The 15615-nt window shown below is 40.8% G+C and overlaps 1 protein-coding gene across 4 annotated transcripts in view; it reads left to right on the forward strand.

Moving 5' to 3' along the window:
* LOC122560029 (protein-glutamine gamma-glutamyltransferase 2-like) overlaps positions 1-12816 on the forward strand; it is a 52973-nt gene extending 40157 nt beyond the window's left edge. For all 4 annotated transcript variants that reach the window (XM_043710191.2, XM_087994954.1, XM_043710193.2 and 1 more), the window contains 2 exons: positions 3556-3689; positions 11116-12816. In XM_043710191.2, the coding sequence (XP_043566126.2) occupies positions 3556-3689; positions 11116-11266 (285 nt within the window). In that variant the 3' untranslated portion in view covers positions 11267-12816. The remainder of the gene's footprint in view (positions 1-3555; positions 3690-11115) is intronic.
* The last annotated feature ends 2799 nt before the right edge of the window (positions 12817-15615 follow it).

Here is a 15615-nt window from a genome sequence, read left to right on the forward strand (position 1 = left end):
CCCAGGGATCAGAAGTAGCTTAAGGAATTTCCCAGCCATTTGTTTCCTCCAGTTTTTCCAGTTTCTACTAGCACCATTTTCTATTATCCCACGAAGTCAATGTGGCATTCTTTTCAGTTCCAAAGTTGTCCCAACTGACATTTTAAGCTGCAGTCTTTCCCCTCATAAACCCCCCAGCCCACCACCACTTAATTACAGGATCATAGAATTATTACAGTACAGGAGGCCCTTCAGCCCTTCATAAACCCCTCAGCCCACCACCACCACTTAATTACAGGATCATCAAATTATTACAGTATGGGAGGCCCTTTAGCCCCTCATCAACCCCCAGCCCACCACCACATATATACAGGATCATAGAATTATTACAGTACAGAAATCCCTTCTGCACCAGCTCTTCGAACAAGCATCATTATGCACTGCCAATCTCCTGCTTTATTCCCATGTCCCTGTATGCTATTTCTATCCAAATAATCATCCAATACCTTCTTGAAGGTCTCAATTGAACCTGAGTCCACCACATTTTCAGTCAAATACTGAGGAGTTGTTCTCCATCATCATAACCTCAGAGTAAAGTGTCACCTGTTTAAAAAAAATGAGGATTAATTTTTTTCTTGGTCAAAGAGTAGTCAATCAGTGGAATTCTTTACTGCAGAAAGCTGATTAGATCCTTCCTCCTTTACTGCAAAACTTTTCCCTCCTCAAAATATTGGCTAAAACTTCCCACTCCTAATGAAGGGCTCCAGCCTGAAACGTCGATTTTCCTGCTCCTCGGGTGCTGCCTGACCTGCTGTGCTTTTCCAGCAACACACTCTCAACTCTGATATCCAGCATCTGCAGACCTCACTGTCTCCTAAAACTTCCCATAGTAAAACTTTCCACCTTAGATAAACCTTGGATTTACCTAATCTTCTTACATTTGATCTCTCGACCCCACTATTCAGTTCAGATTATGATCTTTGATGTTCTGCTTCTTTATTTGATGTAATGCTCTTTGTTATGACTGTCTAGAATCTCCTCCTTAGACCAGCTTAAATCATTGGTGCCTACATGGACCACAAAGATAGCATTCTCCTCCTGAAACTTCAGATTATTCTACAACAATAAACAGATATCCTGACATTGAGAGGCTACACAACCGTCTAGACCCACATGCTTTTGATGACACAAACAGTGTCAGGGCCCTCACTATACTGTCCTCTATTATCACAACATTCCTTGTAACTCCTGCTCCCCCCCTCTCCCCCCCCCCACCCCCCACCTCTAGATTGGCTTCCTGTACAAAGATTAGCACATTTCCCCAAAATCTCTCTTCCCATATCCTTCAAACTCATCCAGACAAGCTGATAGAATCTCAAACTTGTTAGACAATTGTAAGAGCTGGGAATTCTGTGGGTCTACCCTCTCTGTCCCTGTAGGAGAAAGTGAGGACTGCAGACACTGGTGGTCAGAGTCGAAGTGTGTGGTGCTGGAAACGTACAGCCGGTCAGGCAGCATCTGAGGCACAGGAGAGTCAACATTTTGGGCATAGGCCCTTCATCAGGAGTGAGGCTTGTGGGCCAAGAGGGCTGAGGGATATATGGGGGGGGGGGGGGGGGGGGGGGGGGGCTGGGGCAAGGTAGCTGGGAATGCGATAGGTAAATGAAGGTGGGGGTGAACATGATAGGTCGAAGCAAATAGGTGGGAAGGAAGATGGACAGGTAAGACTGTTCAAGAGGGAGTCTCCTCTACATTGGGGAGACAGGATGTCAACTTGTGGATCATTTCAGAGAATATCTCTGGGACATCCGCACTAAACAACCCCACTGTCCCTTAGCTGAACACTTTAACTCTCCCCCCCCCCCCCACTCCAACAATGACATGCGGTCCTGGGCCTCCTCCATTGCCAAACCCTAACTACCTGAAGCCTAGGGGAAGAATGCCTCATCGTCCGCCTTGGGACCTTCCAACCACATGGAATCAATGTAGATTTCACCAATTTTTCCATTTCCTCTCCCCCTACCAATCCAATCTTCCAACTCAGCATTGCCTTCTTGAATGGTCCTACCTGTCCATTTTCCTTCTCACCTATCTGCTCCACCCTCCTCTCCAATCCATCACCTTCTCCCCCACCTTCATCTATCTATCGTATTCCCAGCTACCTCCCCCACCCCAGCCCCATCCCCTCCCATTTATCTCTCAGCTCCATTGGCCCATGACCCTCATTCCTGATGAAGGGCTTATACCTGAAACATTGAGTCTCCTGTTCCTTGGATGCTGCCTGACCGGCTGTGCTCTTCCAGCACCACATTTTCTGTCCCTTTCCTTGCCTCACTCACAATGAATTACTCCTCCAGTACTGAAAAAACAGACAATTCCAACCCTAACAGATGCTGATCCCCCCTGCTACAAGGTACCTTTCCCCCTTTTTAATGCATCACAATCTCCATAGTTTAGGATCCAGCTCATAAATTCTGAGCCAAAGTTGCCTGAATGCAGATGTGTTTGCTTTGGACCATAATGGGATTCAGGGACTCCCACATGCTGCAGCCGTAACATATAACCTGTTCTGCCATTCTTAATATATTCTGGGAAACTACTCAATTAACTTGTTCAATTTTATACTGAGTTACATTTTTATACTTTTTGTTAACTGTACCACTGGTTGCTTTTCCATATTGAACCTTAGGGATAGAATAAACTTTAGTCAATTACCAAGTATGAAATAGTTTGTTTCTTCTCCTGTAGAAATATACAAATGATTTCCTAAGGTTGAAAAAAATTAGGAAAAGCAAAAGGAATGAAACATCTTTCTTTCTTCCCTGAACTCCCTTAATTTCTCAACTCCTGCACTCAATTGGAAATCACATACAAGTGTTAAGTCACACTAAGTTGGCTAGTTTTATATGCTCCTTAGATAAAAGGTATAGTTGACTCACTGAATGAAGATCCAGCTTCAAGTGGTTCTCAAGCTGTTTCTTTCATTGGAAGCTTTATTAAAAATTTAGTCCAGCTTGACAACTACAGAATTTAAACTGTAGATTAAGCTTAATGTTGAATACAGGCTGCAAAATAAAAATTTAGACCTCTTTACCCAACTACTATCTGCATTCAATCCTAGATATATTGTTGGTATAGCTTTGAGTTCTCAAATTTATGACAAAACATTCCTCAATACTCCTTTAAAGGAATGTTGTAGGGGTGCTAGTTTTGGAATGGTGTAGACAAGGTCGGAAGTCACACAAGACCAGGTTATAGTGCAACAGGTTTGTTTGAAATCACAAGCTTTCGGTGATGACACTTCACCTGACAAAGGAGCAGTTCTTGAAACCTTATAATTTCAAATAAACCTGTCGGCCTATAACCTGATATTGTGTGACTTCTGATCTTTAAAGGGAGGAATTAAAGAGGAAAGCATTCACCTTAAGTGCCATTTGGTTAGGATGTTGTTTCATTTGGGATTGCCAAAGGTTCAGCTCCAACCACACCTCTTTAATAAATATGAGTCTGCCTTATTTCAAACAGCTGGAATAATAAGATTTAACCAAAGGATTAAACGATGATTTATTTCCTCAGCTCCTGGGTACTCCTGTTTTGAACAGACCGATGAAAGCAGAAATAATTTTGACGAACCCTCTGAGAATTCCATTGCACCAATGTGTTTTCACTGTGGAAGGATTAGGTCTAATTCATGGCATGTATCAGACAAAGTAAGTAGAAAAATATGGTTGCTAAAACAATTTAAAATGCATATAACAAGGCAAACAAATTGTTAATTTTTGCCAAATTTCCATTTTTTGTATTACACAGCACATTTGTACCTCCTTTCATGGTCTGAAAGTACAGATTTTTTAAAAAGTTCCCTTGTCAGAAAATGACCGACTGTTTTAATGCACAGTAGATCCCAGAAAAATATCAGAGGATACAATTCTGCACTGGGACTGTAAAGTGGGTGGGGGTAAACCAGAATATGGTTATAGCAGAAGGCCAATGTATTAGGACTGTTTTGAAGCCCTCCCAAGGATGTAAGGTTGGAAAATAAGAGTTGAGGATACAATCAGACCAGCCATGATGTTTTTCAATGATAGAGCAGGCTTGCGACAGTGATGGACTACTCCCGTTCCTAATTTACATGTTTGTAAAAATCATGAAACTTGTAAATTCTAACATATACAAAGATTTTAGTGTGTTCATGCAAAGAGTACTGAAAGTTAGTGTGCAGATACAGCAAGCAATTAAGAAAACAAATGGCATGTTTAAGAAATTTAAGTATAGTACTAATGAAACTTAACAGGGGTTTGTTGAGTCCATATGTGGAATTCTGTGTGTAATTTCCACTTTCATGTTTGAGGAAGGGTATACCTGAGTTGGAGGACATGAAGTAAATGTTCACTAGACTGGTACCTGGGCTGAGAAATTTGTCCGAGATGAATACATTTCTTGAAGTTTAAAAGAAGTTTATAAGCTCACTGAAATATTCAAGATTTAGAAGGAGATTGACAACATAGATGCTGAGACATTCCCCCCTGGCTAGGGAAATAAGCGAACACAGTTCAGGATAAAGGGACAAATACTTTGGTGAGGCTGCAAATGTGGAGGAATATCTTCATTAAAATGACTGTACATCTTTGAAATTTTCTTTTCAGAGGGTTGGTGATTCTCCATTATTTAATATACTTTAGGCGATATTGAGAGATCTTTGCTATCTCAGGAAATCAGCCATGATCATATTGAGTAGTGGAATGGGCAGGCCATATGGTGTTCAATTGCATTTACTCTAATGATTTTCCGTACCCCTGAAACTTATACGTTCTTGAGTCCTGGAACAATGCCATTTACGAGAAGAACTCGCATTTATATTGCTGTTTAATGTCTAAAGCTCTTCACAGAATTGTAAGGAGAAAATGGTGCTGTATTTAAGAAAGACAGGTTAGATAGAACATCTAAATACTTGACCAAAGAGACAGGTTTTAAAAAAGGAGCTAAAAAGAGAACAAGTGAAATGACTTGGGCTGAAAATGCCAGAATACAAAGTCAAAGGACTGAAGGCTTTGCTGCTGATAAGGATTAAAAGGAAAAGCAGTGCATAAAAGGTCAGAGAGAGCTGAAATAAAAATTTGAGAAGAAAATTATTGTATGACTGAAGAAAGTTACAGAGAATGTTAACACTAAAGAAGTAGGATCAAGAACAATGTAGGTTACTGAAGCCACAGGCCATGATGAAGTGGAACTTGCTGGGAACCCAAGCAGAAGATTTATGACATAGGGTTCTGTCAGAAAAACATTAACAAGTTAAAGTGTCGAGATTGGGAAAGGGCATGCAATGGTACTGAGCTAGTCCAAATATGGTGGGGACGATATGGTGAATGGAAATATATTTCCAAATAAGGATGGTGTTCCCATGCAGTTATAGACTTTGTCTTATTGAGTGCTAGAGGTAACCGTTTTAGGAGATACTATCAAAGAAATCTTTGGCAAGATGCAGTGGTGCATCCTGTAAATTATAATTACTGTAGCTGTGATGTGTCAGTGAGGACAGAGTGAATATTTAAGATAGAATATAGAGTGCTGATCAAGTGGAGTGTTTTCTTCTAGATGGTGTTGGCTATCTTGAACTTTATCCGAGAAGTACTGCCATGCAAGTTCCAAGTATTCCATCATACTCTGATATGCACAAGCAAAGTGCTTGGGAGTACAATACCTGCTGTAAGATCAATCTGCTTAAATATCTTGGCCCAGATGACCTGTTGAAACATTCCTAGCTGCCAATATTAGAACCAGAGAATAGCACTCATTTTGTATATATTAACTGGAAGATGATATTTGATCTGGGGCTGGTTGTGGTAGAGGGCATTGTCTATATTGTGGTTTCAACAGTGTACTTATAGGATCTTAAATAGCCTAATCTATGCAGACGATCCCAGCATAAGATCTGTCAGCTTTTTTCTTGTATTTATCCATTTGGGTGCCCAGCAGAAACTGAAGCAGGAAATCCACATATGTCCCTGCGCTCATTTAACATTCCAACACTTCTGATGTGATTTTTTTACTTCTAACATCTGTCAATGACTTATACATGCACCTCTGTGCAATTGGGCAGCACTGCAACATTTCACATAAGGCACAATGCATTTTCCTTTATGAATTTCAGAATCATACAGCAGAGAACCAGAACCTTCAGCTTATCATGTCTATACTGACCAACAAACCTCAAACTACACTGATCCCATTTATCAGGACTTGGTCCATAGCATAATATGCTCTGGCATTTTGACTGCTCATCCAAATACTTCTTACATTTTTCAGGAATATCTACCATCCTTTCCTCAGATATCCACCTACTCCTCACCTTAAACTATGTCCTCTGGTCATACACACATCTGCTACGGAGAAAGATTATCATGATCTACTCTGCCTATGCCTGTTATAATTTTGTATACCTCAATCAGATTTCCCTTCAGCCTCCTCTGCTCAAAGGAAAACAAACCCAACCTATCCAGTCGCTCCTCATAACTGAGACTTTTCATCCCAGGCAATATCCTGGTGAATCCTCTCTGCACCGTCTCCATTGCAATCACGTCCTTCCAATGTTGTGGTGAGCAGAACTGCATGCAGTATTCATCTGTGGCCTAACCAATGTATTATGAAGTTATTACAAGACTTCCTTGCTCCTACGTTCTACTCCCTGACTAATGAAGGCATTCATCCTGTATGCCTTCTTCATCACCGTGTCTATTTGTCCTGACACCTTCAGGGATCTATGGGCTTGTACACCAAGGTCCCTTTGTTCCCCAGAGACCTACCATTCATTTTGTATGTTCTTCCCTCATTAGACTTCCCAAAATGCATCACCTCACACTTATTAGGACTAAATTTCATCTGCCATTGCTCTGCCCAATTTACCAGCTAATCAATATCATGTAGTCCTAAATATCAATAACAATAGTATTTTTTTGTGTCAGCTGCAAACTTACTAAATATACCCTCTAAACTCACATCCAAATTGTTAATGCAAATAACTGTGAGGGTCCCAGCACTAATCACAGTCACCATCACTCTTTGCCTCCTACTTGTAAGCCAGTTTCGGATCTACTTTGCCAACTTGCCTTCAATTCCATGGGCTCTTACCTTTTGGGCCAGCCTTGCATGTCAATGGCTCCACTGAAATCCGAAACATCGGTTTTCCTGCTCCATGGATGCTGCCTGACCTTCTGTGCTTTTCCAGAATCACTCTAATAAGTATCTCTGTCAGGGAGTCAGCAATTTCCTCTGTTGCCTCCCAAAGCAACCTGGGATACTTATGGTCAGGCCCTGGGGATGTGTGCACCTATAATCCCGTCAAAACTTCCTCCTTGTTAATCTTAACATTTTCTAGTACGTCACCATCCCAGCGATGATTCCCAGATACAATATCTTTCTCCTCTGTGAATACAGATGAGAAATATTCATTTAAGATCTCACCCATGTCCTCTGGCTCCACATACAGATTGACACTTTGGTCTCTAATAGGTCACACCCTTTCCCTAGTAATCCTGGTACTCTTCATATATAGTCGCTCCCTCCGTACTCGCGGGGGATACATTTCAAGACCTACCGTGGAAGCCCGAAACCACCGATAGTAGCTAACCTATTCATTTAAATGCCAAATTTACCTCCCCGGCAGCCCCCGGTTCCTGGTTCTCGAATGTTCCATATAATATGTTCGGGCCACGGTAAACCGCAAGTAACTGAAACCGCGGAAACTGACTCTACAGATATAGTAGTCGCCTTGTACTTATAAAAAAGCCTTGGGGTTTTCCTTGATTCTATTTGTCAGAGATATGTTATATACACCCGCCTTTGCCCTCTTAATTTGCTTTCTAAGCAACGTCCTACATTCTCTATACTTTTGAAAGGCCTCTCCTGTTGTCAATGCATAATACCACACATATGTTTCCTTCATTTTTTTTATCAAGTTCTCATTAGGCCTTGACATTTAGCATTCTCTGGATCTGCTGCCCTTGTCCTTTACTCTTAGAGGAATAGACTGGCCCTGGATACAATTTTTAAAAGACTTCCACTTTCCAAATGTAGATTTACCTTCAAGTAACCATTCCTAGTCGATGTCTCCAGATCGTGTTTGCTGATATTGAAAACGGCCTTCCCTCAATTTCAGACATTTATCACCTGCACTATACTTATCCCTTTCCATATTGACTTTGAAACTTACCGAGTTATGATCACTATTACGAAAGTGTTTGCCCACTGAAACTTCAACCACTTTACCAGCTTCAATCCCTAGGATTAGGCCTAGCACTGCCCCATCTCCAATAAGATTATCTACATATTGGCACTAAAAACTCTTCTAGATGCATTTTTAAAATTCCACCCCATTTGATCCTTTCAAAGATCATGTTGGTTAATGCTGGGAAAGTCGAAATTCCCTCCAACTATAACCCTACATCTCTCACACCTTTCTGTGATTTACCTAACTATCTGTTCCTCTATCTCCCTCTCACTATTGGGAGGCCTCTAGTATAATCCCAGTAAGGTATTCACCCCTTCTTTATTTCTATGTTCCAGCCAGATGGCACATTTGAAGATCTTTCTTTGAAATCCTTCCTTAGTACTGCAGTGATGGTTTCCTTAATCAATAATGAAATGGCCTCACTTCTCTTACTTCCCTCCCTATTGCACCTAAACCTTCTATACCATGGAATGATGACCTAATGGTCAGAGAATCAAAGAGATGTACAGAACGGAAACAGACCCTCAGTCCAACTCGTCCATGCCGACCAGATATCCCAATTTAATCTAGTCTCATTTGCCAGCACTTGGCACACATCCCTCTAAATTCTTTCTCTTCATATACCCATCCAGATGCCTTTTAAACGTTGCACTTGTACCAGCCTCCACCACTTCCTCTGGCAACCCATTCCAATGCACGCACCACCCTCTGCGTGAAAAAGTTAACCCTTAGGTCCCTTTTACACCTTCCCTTTCACCTGAACCTATGCCCGCTAGTTCTGAACTTCCCCACCCCAGGGAAAAGACTTCATCTATTTACCGTATCCATTTCCCTCATGATTTTTTATAAGCCTCTATAAGGTCACTCCTCAGCTTCCGATGCTCCAGGAAAAACAGCCCCAGCCTATTTAGCCTCTCCCTATAGCTCAAATCTCCAACCCTGGCAACATCCTTGTAAATCTTTTCTGAATCCTTTCAAGTTCCTGCCCTTCCTTCAACCATATCTCAGCAATTGCATGAAATATCATCTTCTATGTGCTGATCAGTATTCTAAGCTCGTTTGCCTTACCAATCAAGCTCCTTGAAATAATAGATACAATTTAGCACTTTAGACCTTCAAATGTGTCTTACCTTGCCCATGTCTTCTCCACCTACTGGATTGTCATAATTCCTTCGAGATCTGGTTGGGCCTTGTTCCCAACTTTACATCTTTTCTGTGTCCCATCCTCCAGCCAAATCAGTTTAAAACTTTCTTGATCATAAAACACAGGACATAGAACATTACAGCGCAGTACAGGCCCTTCGGCCCTCGATGTTGCGCCGACCTGTCATACCAATCTGAAGCCCATCTAACCTACACTATTCCATGTATGTCCATATGCTTGTCCAATGACGACTTAAATGTACTTAAAGTTGGCAAATCTACTATCGTTGCAGGCAAAGCATTCCTTACCCTTACTACTCTCTGAGTAAAGAAACTACCTCTGACATCTGTCCTATATCTATCACCCCTCAATTTAAAGCTATACCCCCTCATGCTCGCCATCACTATACTTGGAAAAAGGCTCTCCCTATCCACCCTATCTAACCTTCTGATTATCTTATATGTCTCTATTAAGTCACCTCTCATCCTTCTCTCTAACGAAAACAGCCTCAAGTCCCTCAGCCTTTCCTTGCAAGACCTTCCCTCCATACCATGCAACATCCTAGCAAATCTCCTCTGCACCCTTTCCAAAGCTTCCACATCCTTCTTATAATGCGGTGACCAGAACTGTACACAATACTCCAAGTGCAGCCGCACTAGAATTTTGTACAGCTGTAGCATAACCTCATAGTTCTGGAACTTGATCCCTCTATTAATAAAAGCGAAAACACTGTATGCCGTCTTAACAACCCTGTCAACCTGGGTGGCAACAAAACAGAAGTAAGGTAACTTAGCTGTGCTGGTGAGACATGTGGGATTAAAAACAATTAAAACTCTCTCAGATTGATAAATTCTGAGGAGTGGGTCAAAATTGGTCAACATGTTGAGATGCTCAGAACTAACTGAACAAAGATAGAGGATGTGTGACATGCAGCATAACACAGAATCCCTACAGTGTGGAAGCAGGTCATTCAGCCCACCCAGACCCACACTGACCCTCCAAAGGGCATCCCACCCAGACTCATTCCACCTACCCTATCCCTGTAACCCTGCATTTCTCATGGCTAATCCACCGAGCCTGCATATCCTTGGAAATTATGAGCACTTTAGCATAGCCACTCCACCTGACCTGCATATCTTTGGACTGTGGGAGGAAACAGGAGCACCAAGAGGAAACCTGTGCAAACACGGGGAGGATGTACAAACTCACAATAGCTAGTCGCACAAGGCTGGAATTGCACCTGGATGTTTTAGATTTTTTTTTTTTAGATTACATTACAGTGTGGAAACAGGCCCTTCGGCCCAACAAGTCCACACCGACCCGCCGAAGCGAAACCCACCCATACCCCTAACCTAACACTACGGGCAATTTAGCATGGCCAATTCACCTGACCCTGCACATCTTTGGACTGTGGGAGGAAACCGGAGCACCCGGAGGAAACCCACGCAGACACGGGGAGAACGTGCAAACTCCACACAGTCAGTCGCCTGAGGCGGGAATTGAACCCGGGTCTCAGGCGCTGTGAGGCAGCAGTGCTAACCACTGTGCCACCATGCCACCCACCAGGCGCTGTGAGGCAGCAGTACTGTCCATGGAGCCAACATGAAAGTTGTCATTGTTAAATTAGTCAACATTTAGTCAATTAGTCAGTTAAATTAGTCAATATTTTTATCATTTGCATTAATGCTAATTTAATTATGTTCAAGATTTCAAAAGCCTGTTGAGAGATTATTTACTAAATCCCATTGCTCTTACATTGTTTCAGAGTTCATGAGATAGGGCCACAACAAACACTCAAACTACAACTTGAATTCACTCCAACGAAAACTGGCCCACGGAAGTTAATGGTCGATTTTGACTCTGCCAAGTTGAAAGACATGAAAGGATTCAAAAACTTGACTGTCCAAAGATTTTAAATGTGATTTACTTCCTAACTACTCTGTTGCATATTTTGTGCTGTTTCACGATACAACTTCATTTTTTTTAGTATTCTGTGCAATCAGAAATGCTTTGCCATCTAAATTAGTCAACCTGTCGGAACAATATATATCTCCAGGTTCATTCATGGCTGTGCATTTTTAAAATGGTTAATCTATGAAATATTTTGGCAGATTTAGTCGCCATCATAGCCACTTTCAAAGCAAAAACTAAAATATTCAAGATGGCCCACACTGGAGAAGAATCTGCTGCACTTGATGGCAATCAATAATTTGAGAACTTATCTTTCATCAAACTGTTCAGAGACACTATTATACACTATTGAAGCAGGTGGGACATCAAGCCAGGTCACCAGGTTCAGGGACACTACCACTGCAAAAACGCCCCTCAGACTTTTTTTTGGTATTTTCTAATCGACCTATTCAGAGGTATTCTTACATACTGCTAAGGCAGGTGGGGTTTGAACCCAGATCTCCTGGCGCAGATGTAGGGACAATACCACTGTACCACAAGACCCCTCAGTGATTTCAGAATGGTTGGGCCACCATCTCAAACAGGCATTAGTCTTCTTAAATCTGCTGATCAGTGGTCCAACATCTTATTTAGGACCTGATGACAAAATTGAGTTAAAAAGATGGCAGTTTTTCTGAGTTTTATCGCTGCTTAGTCAGCGATTCTTGAAAGGAACTGTTAAAGACCAGCAAAAAGGAAAGTACATGTTTTTTTTGTCATTGAACTCATCTTACTATGGAGTGAGAGGAAAACAAATTCTCCTCCTTCCTCCAGTTAAGTTATGCTTGTTTGCCATTGTTCCCTTTTCCGGTCTTAAACCATGGATGCCTGAGCTAGTCAATTTCAAACAGGGTCATTGTGAGTACTATTAGGACACCCAAAACTTGCCAATATTAGATGAACACCAGTGCCTAACTTCTGGCAAGCCTCTGGCCTTCATTTTCAAACCACGCTGTCAATATTGTGTCCCGGTTTTAAATGTGGGAACAATTTCTTAGTAGCACATTTTAAAAACATACTTACGACAGAACATTTTACAGAAAGGTCTCCACTCATTCAGAATCTAAATTCTTGTTTCTCTGACATGGTATGGGTAAAGAGGTAACTAATATGATTATATGAAGGGGCATAAAATGTGATCAGGAAGCATTGTTTATGCAAATATTTAGAAATTTTATCTTGATATTTAGAAGCCTTTTTCTTACTAGCAAAATGGATGAGATTACACTGAAACCTGGTGCAATATGCACCAATAGAAGAACAAAGTGTCGAGGGAGATCGCAATGCTTGCCACAAACCATGAGGTTCCACGACGTGCCGTTTGTATCATGGCCTCTGGTTTGATCAAAAACTGATTCATTTTCTTGTAATCATGTCTCCAAATGTATCTTTTAACTTGAACTCAATGAATTCATATGTTTCTGATATGATTATTGTGTACTGCTGTTTTCAGGTACTGGGTACATGCCATTGATTTGATTATATTGGTGAAGAAAATAAAATAAACTTGCATGAATGAATTGTGAATTCTACATTAATTAGCCTGTATTTCTTGCATTGAAATATAATCGCTCAAGACTGTCAATCAACTTCTATTTGAATTTATATGGTATCTGTACTGTTGACAGACTGTTCCAAGGTGCTCCATAGAGACACAACAGTATTATTTTCATTGTGGGAAGAGTCTTGGTTCCGCAAGGCTGAAAGTGGGAAGAGGCCCATCTTGAATGGCTGATAGCCCAGTACTATTGACTGCACAAGCACTAGCGATGACTATTGCTGAGGCCTCAATTGCTATTTTCTCAGAGGCTGAGTTGTACTCAAAGGGATCACAGGGTGGATGTATACCAGATCCAATGATGAAAATCCACACGATCAGGTGTGATCTGGTCTTCAGGCAAAAGGATATGTTGTTGCAGGGTTCTAACTACTTGGCACAGGGGAAGGATTGAGTCTCACATCTATGTTTTTTTAAGATTCAGTATTCTTTGTTTTTGTTCAGCCAGTTTCAAGTTTCTTTCCTTTCACTATTTCTGTTTAAGTTAGTGCTGACAACACAAGTAACCAAGCTCATGATCAGCTTAATTATGTAAGTTCTCCCAGTTAATGTATGTTCTTGCATGATTATCCATGATTAAATGATACATAGATTGGAATACCTTAGAATACAAGGTACCTTGTATTTTAAAGTTACACACCACTTTATAGAAGTGGTTAACTGTACACCTAATGCCAACATCATTCATTCATTCATATATTTTAGAATGAATATTGAAACTGTGCATAGAAGTATAGACACAGATACATAGCAGTGTGTGATAGCTATCCAAAATATCTTGATGAAATTTCTCTGGCCTGACTCACCAAGTGAAGTTGTAATCTGGTTTAATACATTTAGATTTAACAAAAAATGACTTTGAATTCAAAATGTATGGTGTTCAGATTAGAAATATAAGAACAGGAATAGTTCATTCAGCCTTTCAATGAGATCATGGCTGATCTGTGCCTAACTCCATACACCTGCCTTTGGTCCATATCCCTTAATACCTTGGATTAACAAAAATATATCTACTCAGATTTAATGTTTACAACTGATTCAGTACCAACTGCCATTTGGGGGAGAGGGTTTGAAATCTCTACCTCCCTTTGTGTGTCGAAGTGCTTCCTAACATCTCTCCTGAACAGTCTGCCCCTAATTCTCAAACTATCTCCAGTGAATGGAAATAGTTTATCTCTATCAATTTTCCTATTAATATCTTGAAGACTTCGATCAGATCATCCTTCTCATCATCTTACCACCATTATTGAACATAAAAAAAGCACAACGACAAAAGTAAATAAATAATGGTTAATGATCCTTGTCAAATGTTAAAAGTGATGACAACTTATGCAGCCAATATAATGTAACATTAGACTTTAAAACAGCCAAATGCTGTAAGATATATTAGTGAGGAGCAGACTATGAACTTTGCGATCCATCTTCTCAACCCCCATCTGCACCTCACTCAAACACATAACACAGACGCGCACACCACACACACTCTTATTCACTCATTCAGGTCATTTAATTCCATGCTATCTCTGGGAGCTTGCTGTGTTATTGCATTTCCCACCTTACAACAATGTAGAAGTATCTTATGTATTGAAACTCCTTGGGCCATTAGATATAATGTTTCTTCTATAATCTGATAAATAATTCAATACCTCTTTATGCAGGTCAGATATCAAATGTGCTTTTTACAACCATTGTTTTTGTATCTACTTGCATTGTGGTTAAATTTCATCCTCTTCTTATACAAAGTCATGCACTTTTTTTAATATAAGGATTGCTGGGAAGTGATTAACATTTAGCTTGAGGATATTGGTCTCAATTTTTACTGCGAGTCGGAAACAGTGTTGGCGAGCCCTATAACAAATCACAGATGCCCTGTCCATTTTAACTGCCAGCCTGGTGGGTGAGAGTGGGAAGTTTATACTAGAAGGACATAGCTTAAGGGTCTGTGAGAACAATTCTGGGCAGCCACTGCTGGTGGTGATGGGGTAGGAGTGTAGGGGAGAGGTGTTATAGAAAAGTTTAGATGGGGAATCAAAGATTGAGTTTGGAAATGAGAAGGCCTAAGGCCCAAAAGAGGCATATTGTTAAAAATTACTGTGGGCTCTTCCAGTCTGTTGGTGCCTCTTGTTGGGGTTCAGCTGCTGTAAAACGAGGCTCTCCTTGATAGAAATGCAAAAATGTCAATCGGGCCTGATTGCTGAATATTATATTAGCCCACCAACCTGCTTGTCTCCAGCAGGGCTTTCATCGTTGGCAGTTTTGGACATAAAATCATCGTTGGTGGGAAGGTGACAGGCTAAAGCTTCGACTGCTGCTGCTCATGCTCAAACCAATACACTTCCACTCACTTCTCCATGGCTTCTTCAGTCACAGGCTGGTTCACACGTACATTTGGTATTAATAGTATCATTTGTGAGCTGAGATCGAACCTATTCGACGAAAACACCTGGGGAATGCAGTGCTTGTATCTAATAATTAGCTATAAAAAACATGTCAGTTCCTTCAATACTATGATATCAATAAAAACTGAAAGAACTAAGGATGCTGAATATCAGAAATAAAAACAGAAGTTGCTGGAAAAGCTCAGTAAGTCTGGCAGCATCTGTGGAGAGAAATCAGAGTTAACATTTCAGATCCAGTGACCGTTCCTCAGAACAATGATATCTATATCAAGTTTCCTATGTTATGAGAGATAACATTTGCATTTCCACATCCAGAAAAACAGCTGTTGGAGACAAACTCACATCATCAGTCATTAGT

This window comes from Chiloscyllium plagiosum, unplaced genomic scaffold, assembly GCF_037043375.1.
Source record: "Chiloscyllium plagiosum isolate Xiang-an unplaced genomic scaffold, Cpla_swu_hap1 HiC_scaffold_15, whole genome shotgun sequence".
NCBI lineage: Eukaryota > Metazoa > Chordata > Chondrichthyes > Orectolobiformes > Hemiscylliidae > Chiloscyllium > Chiloscyllium plagiosum.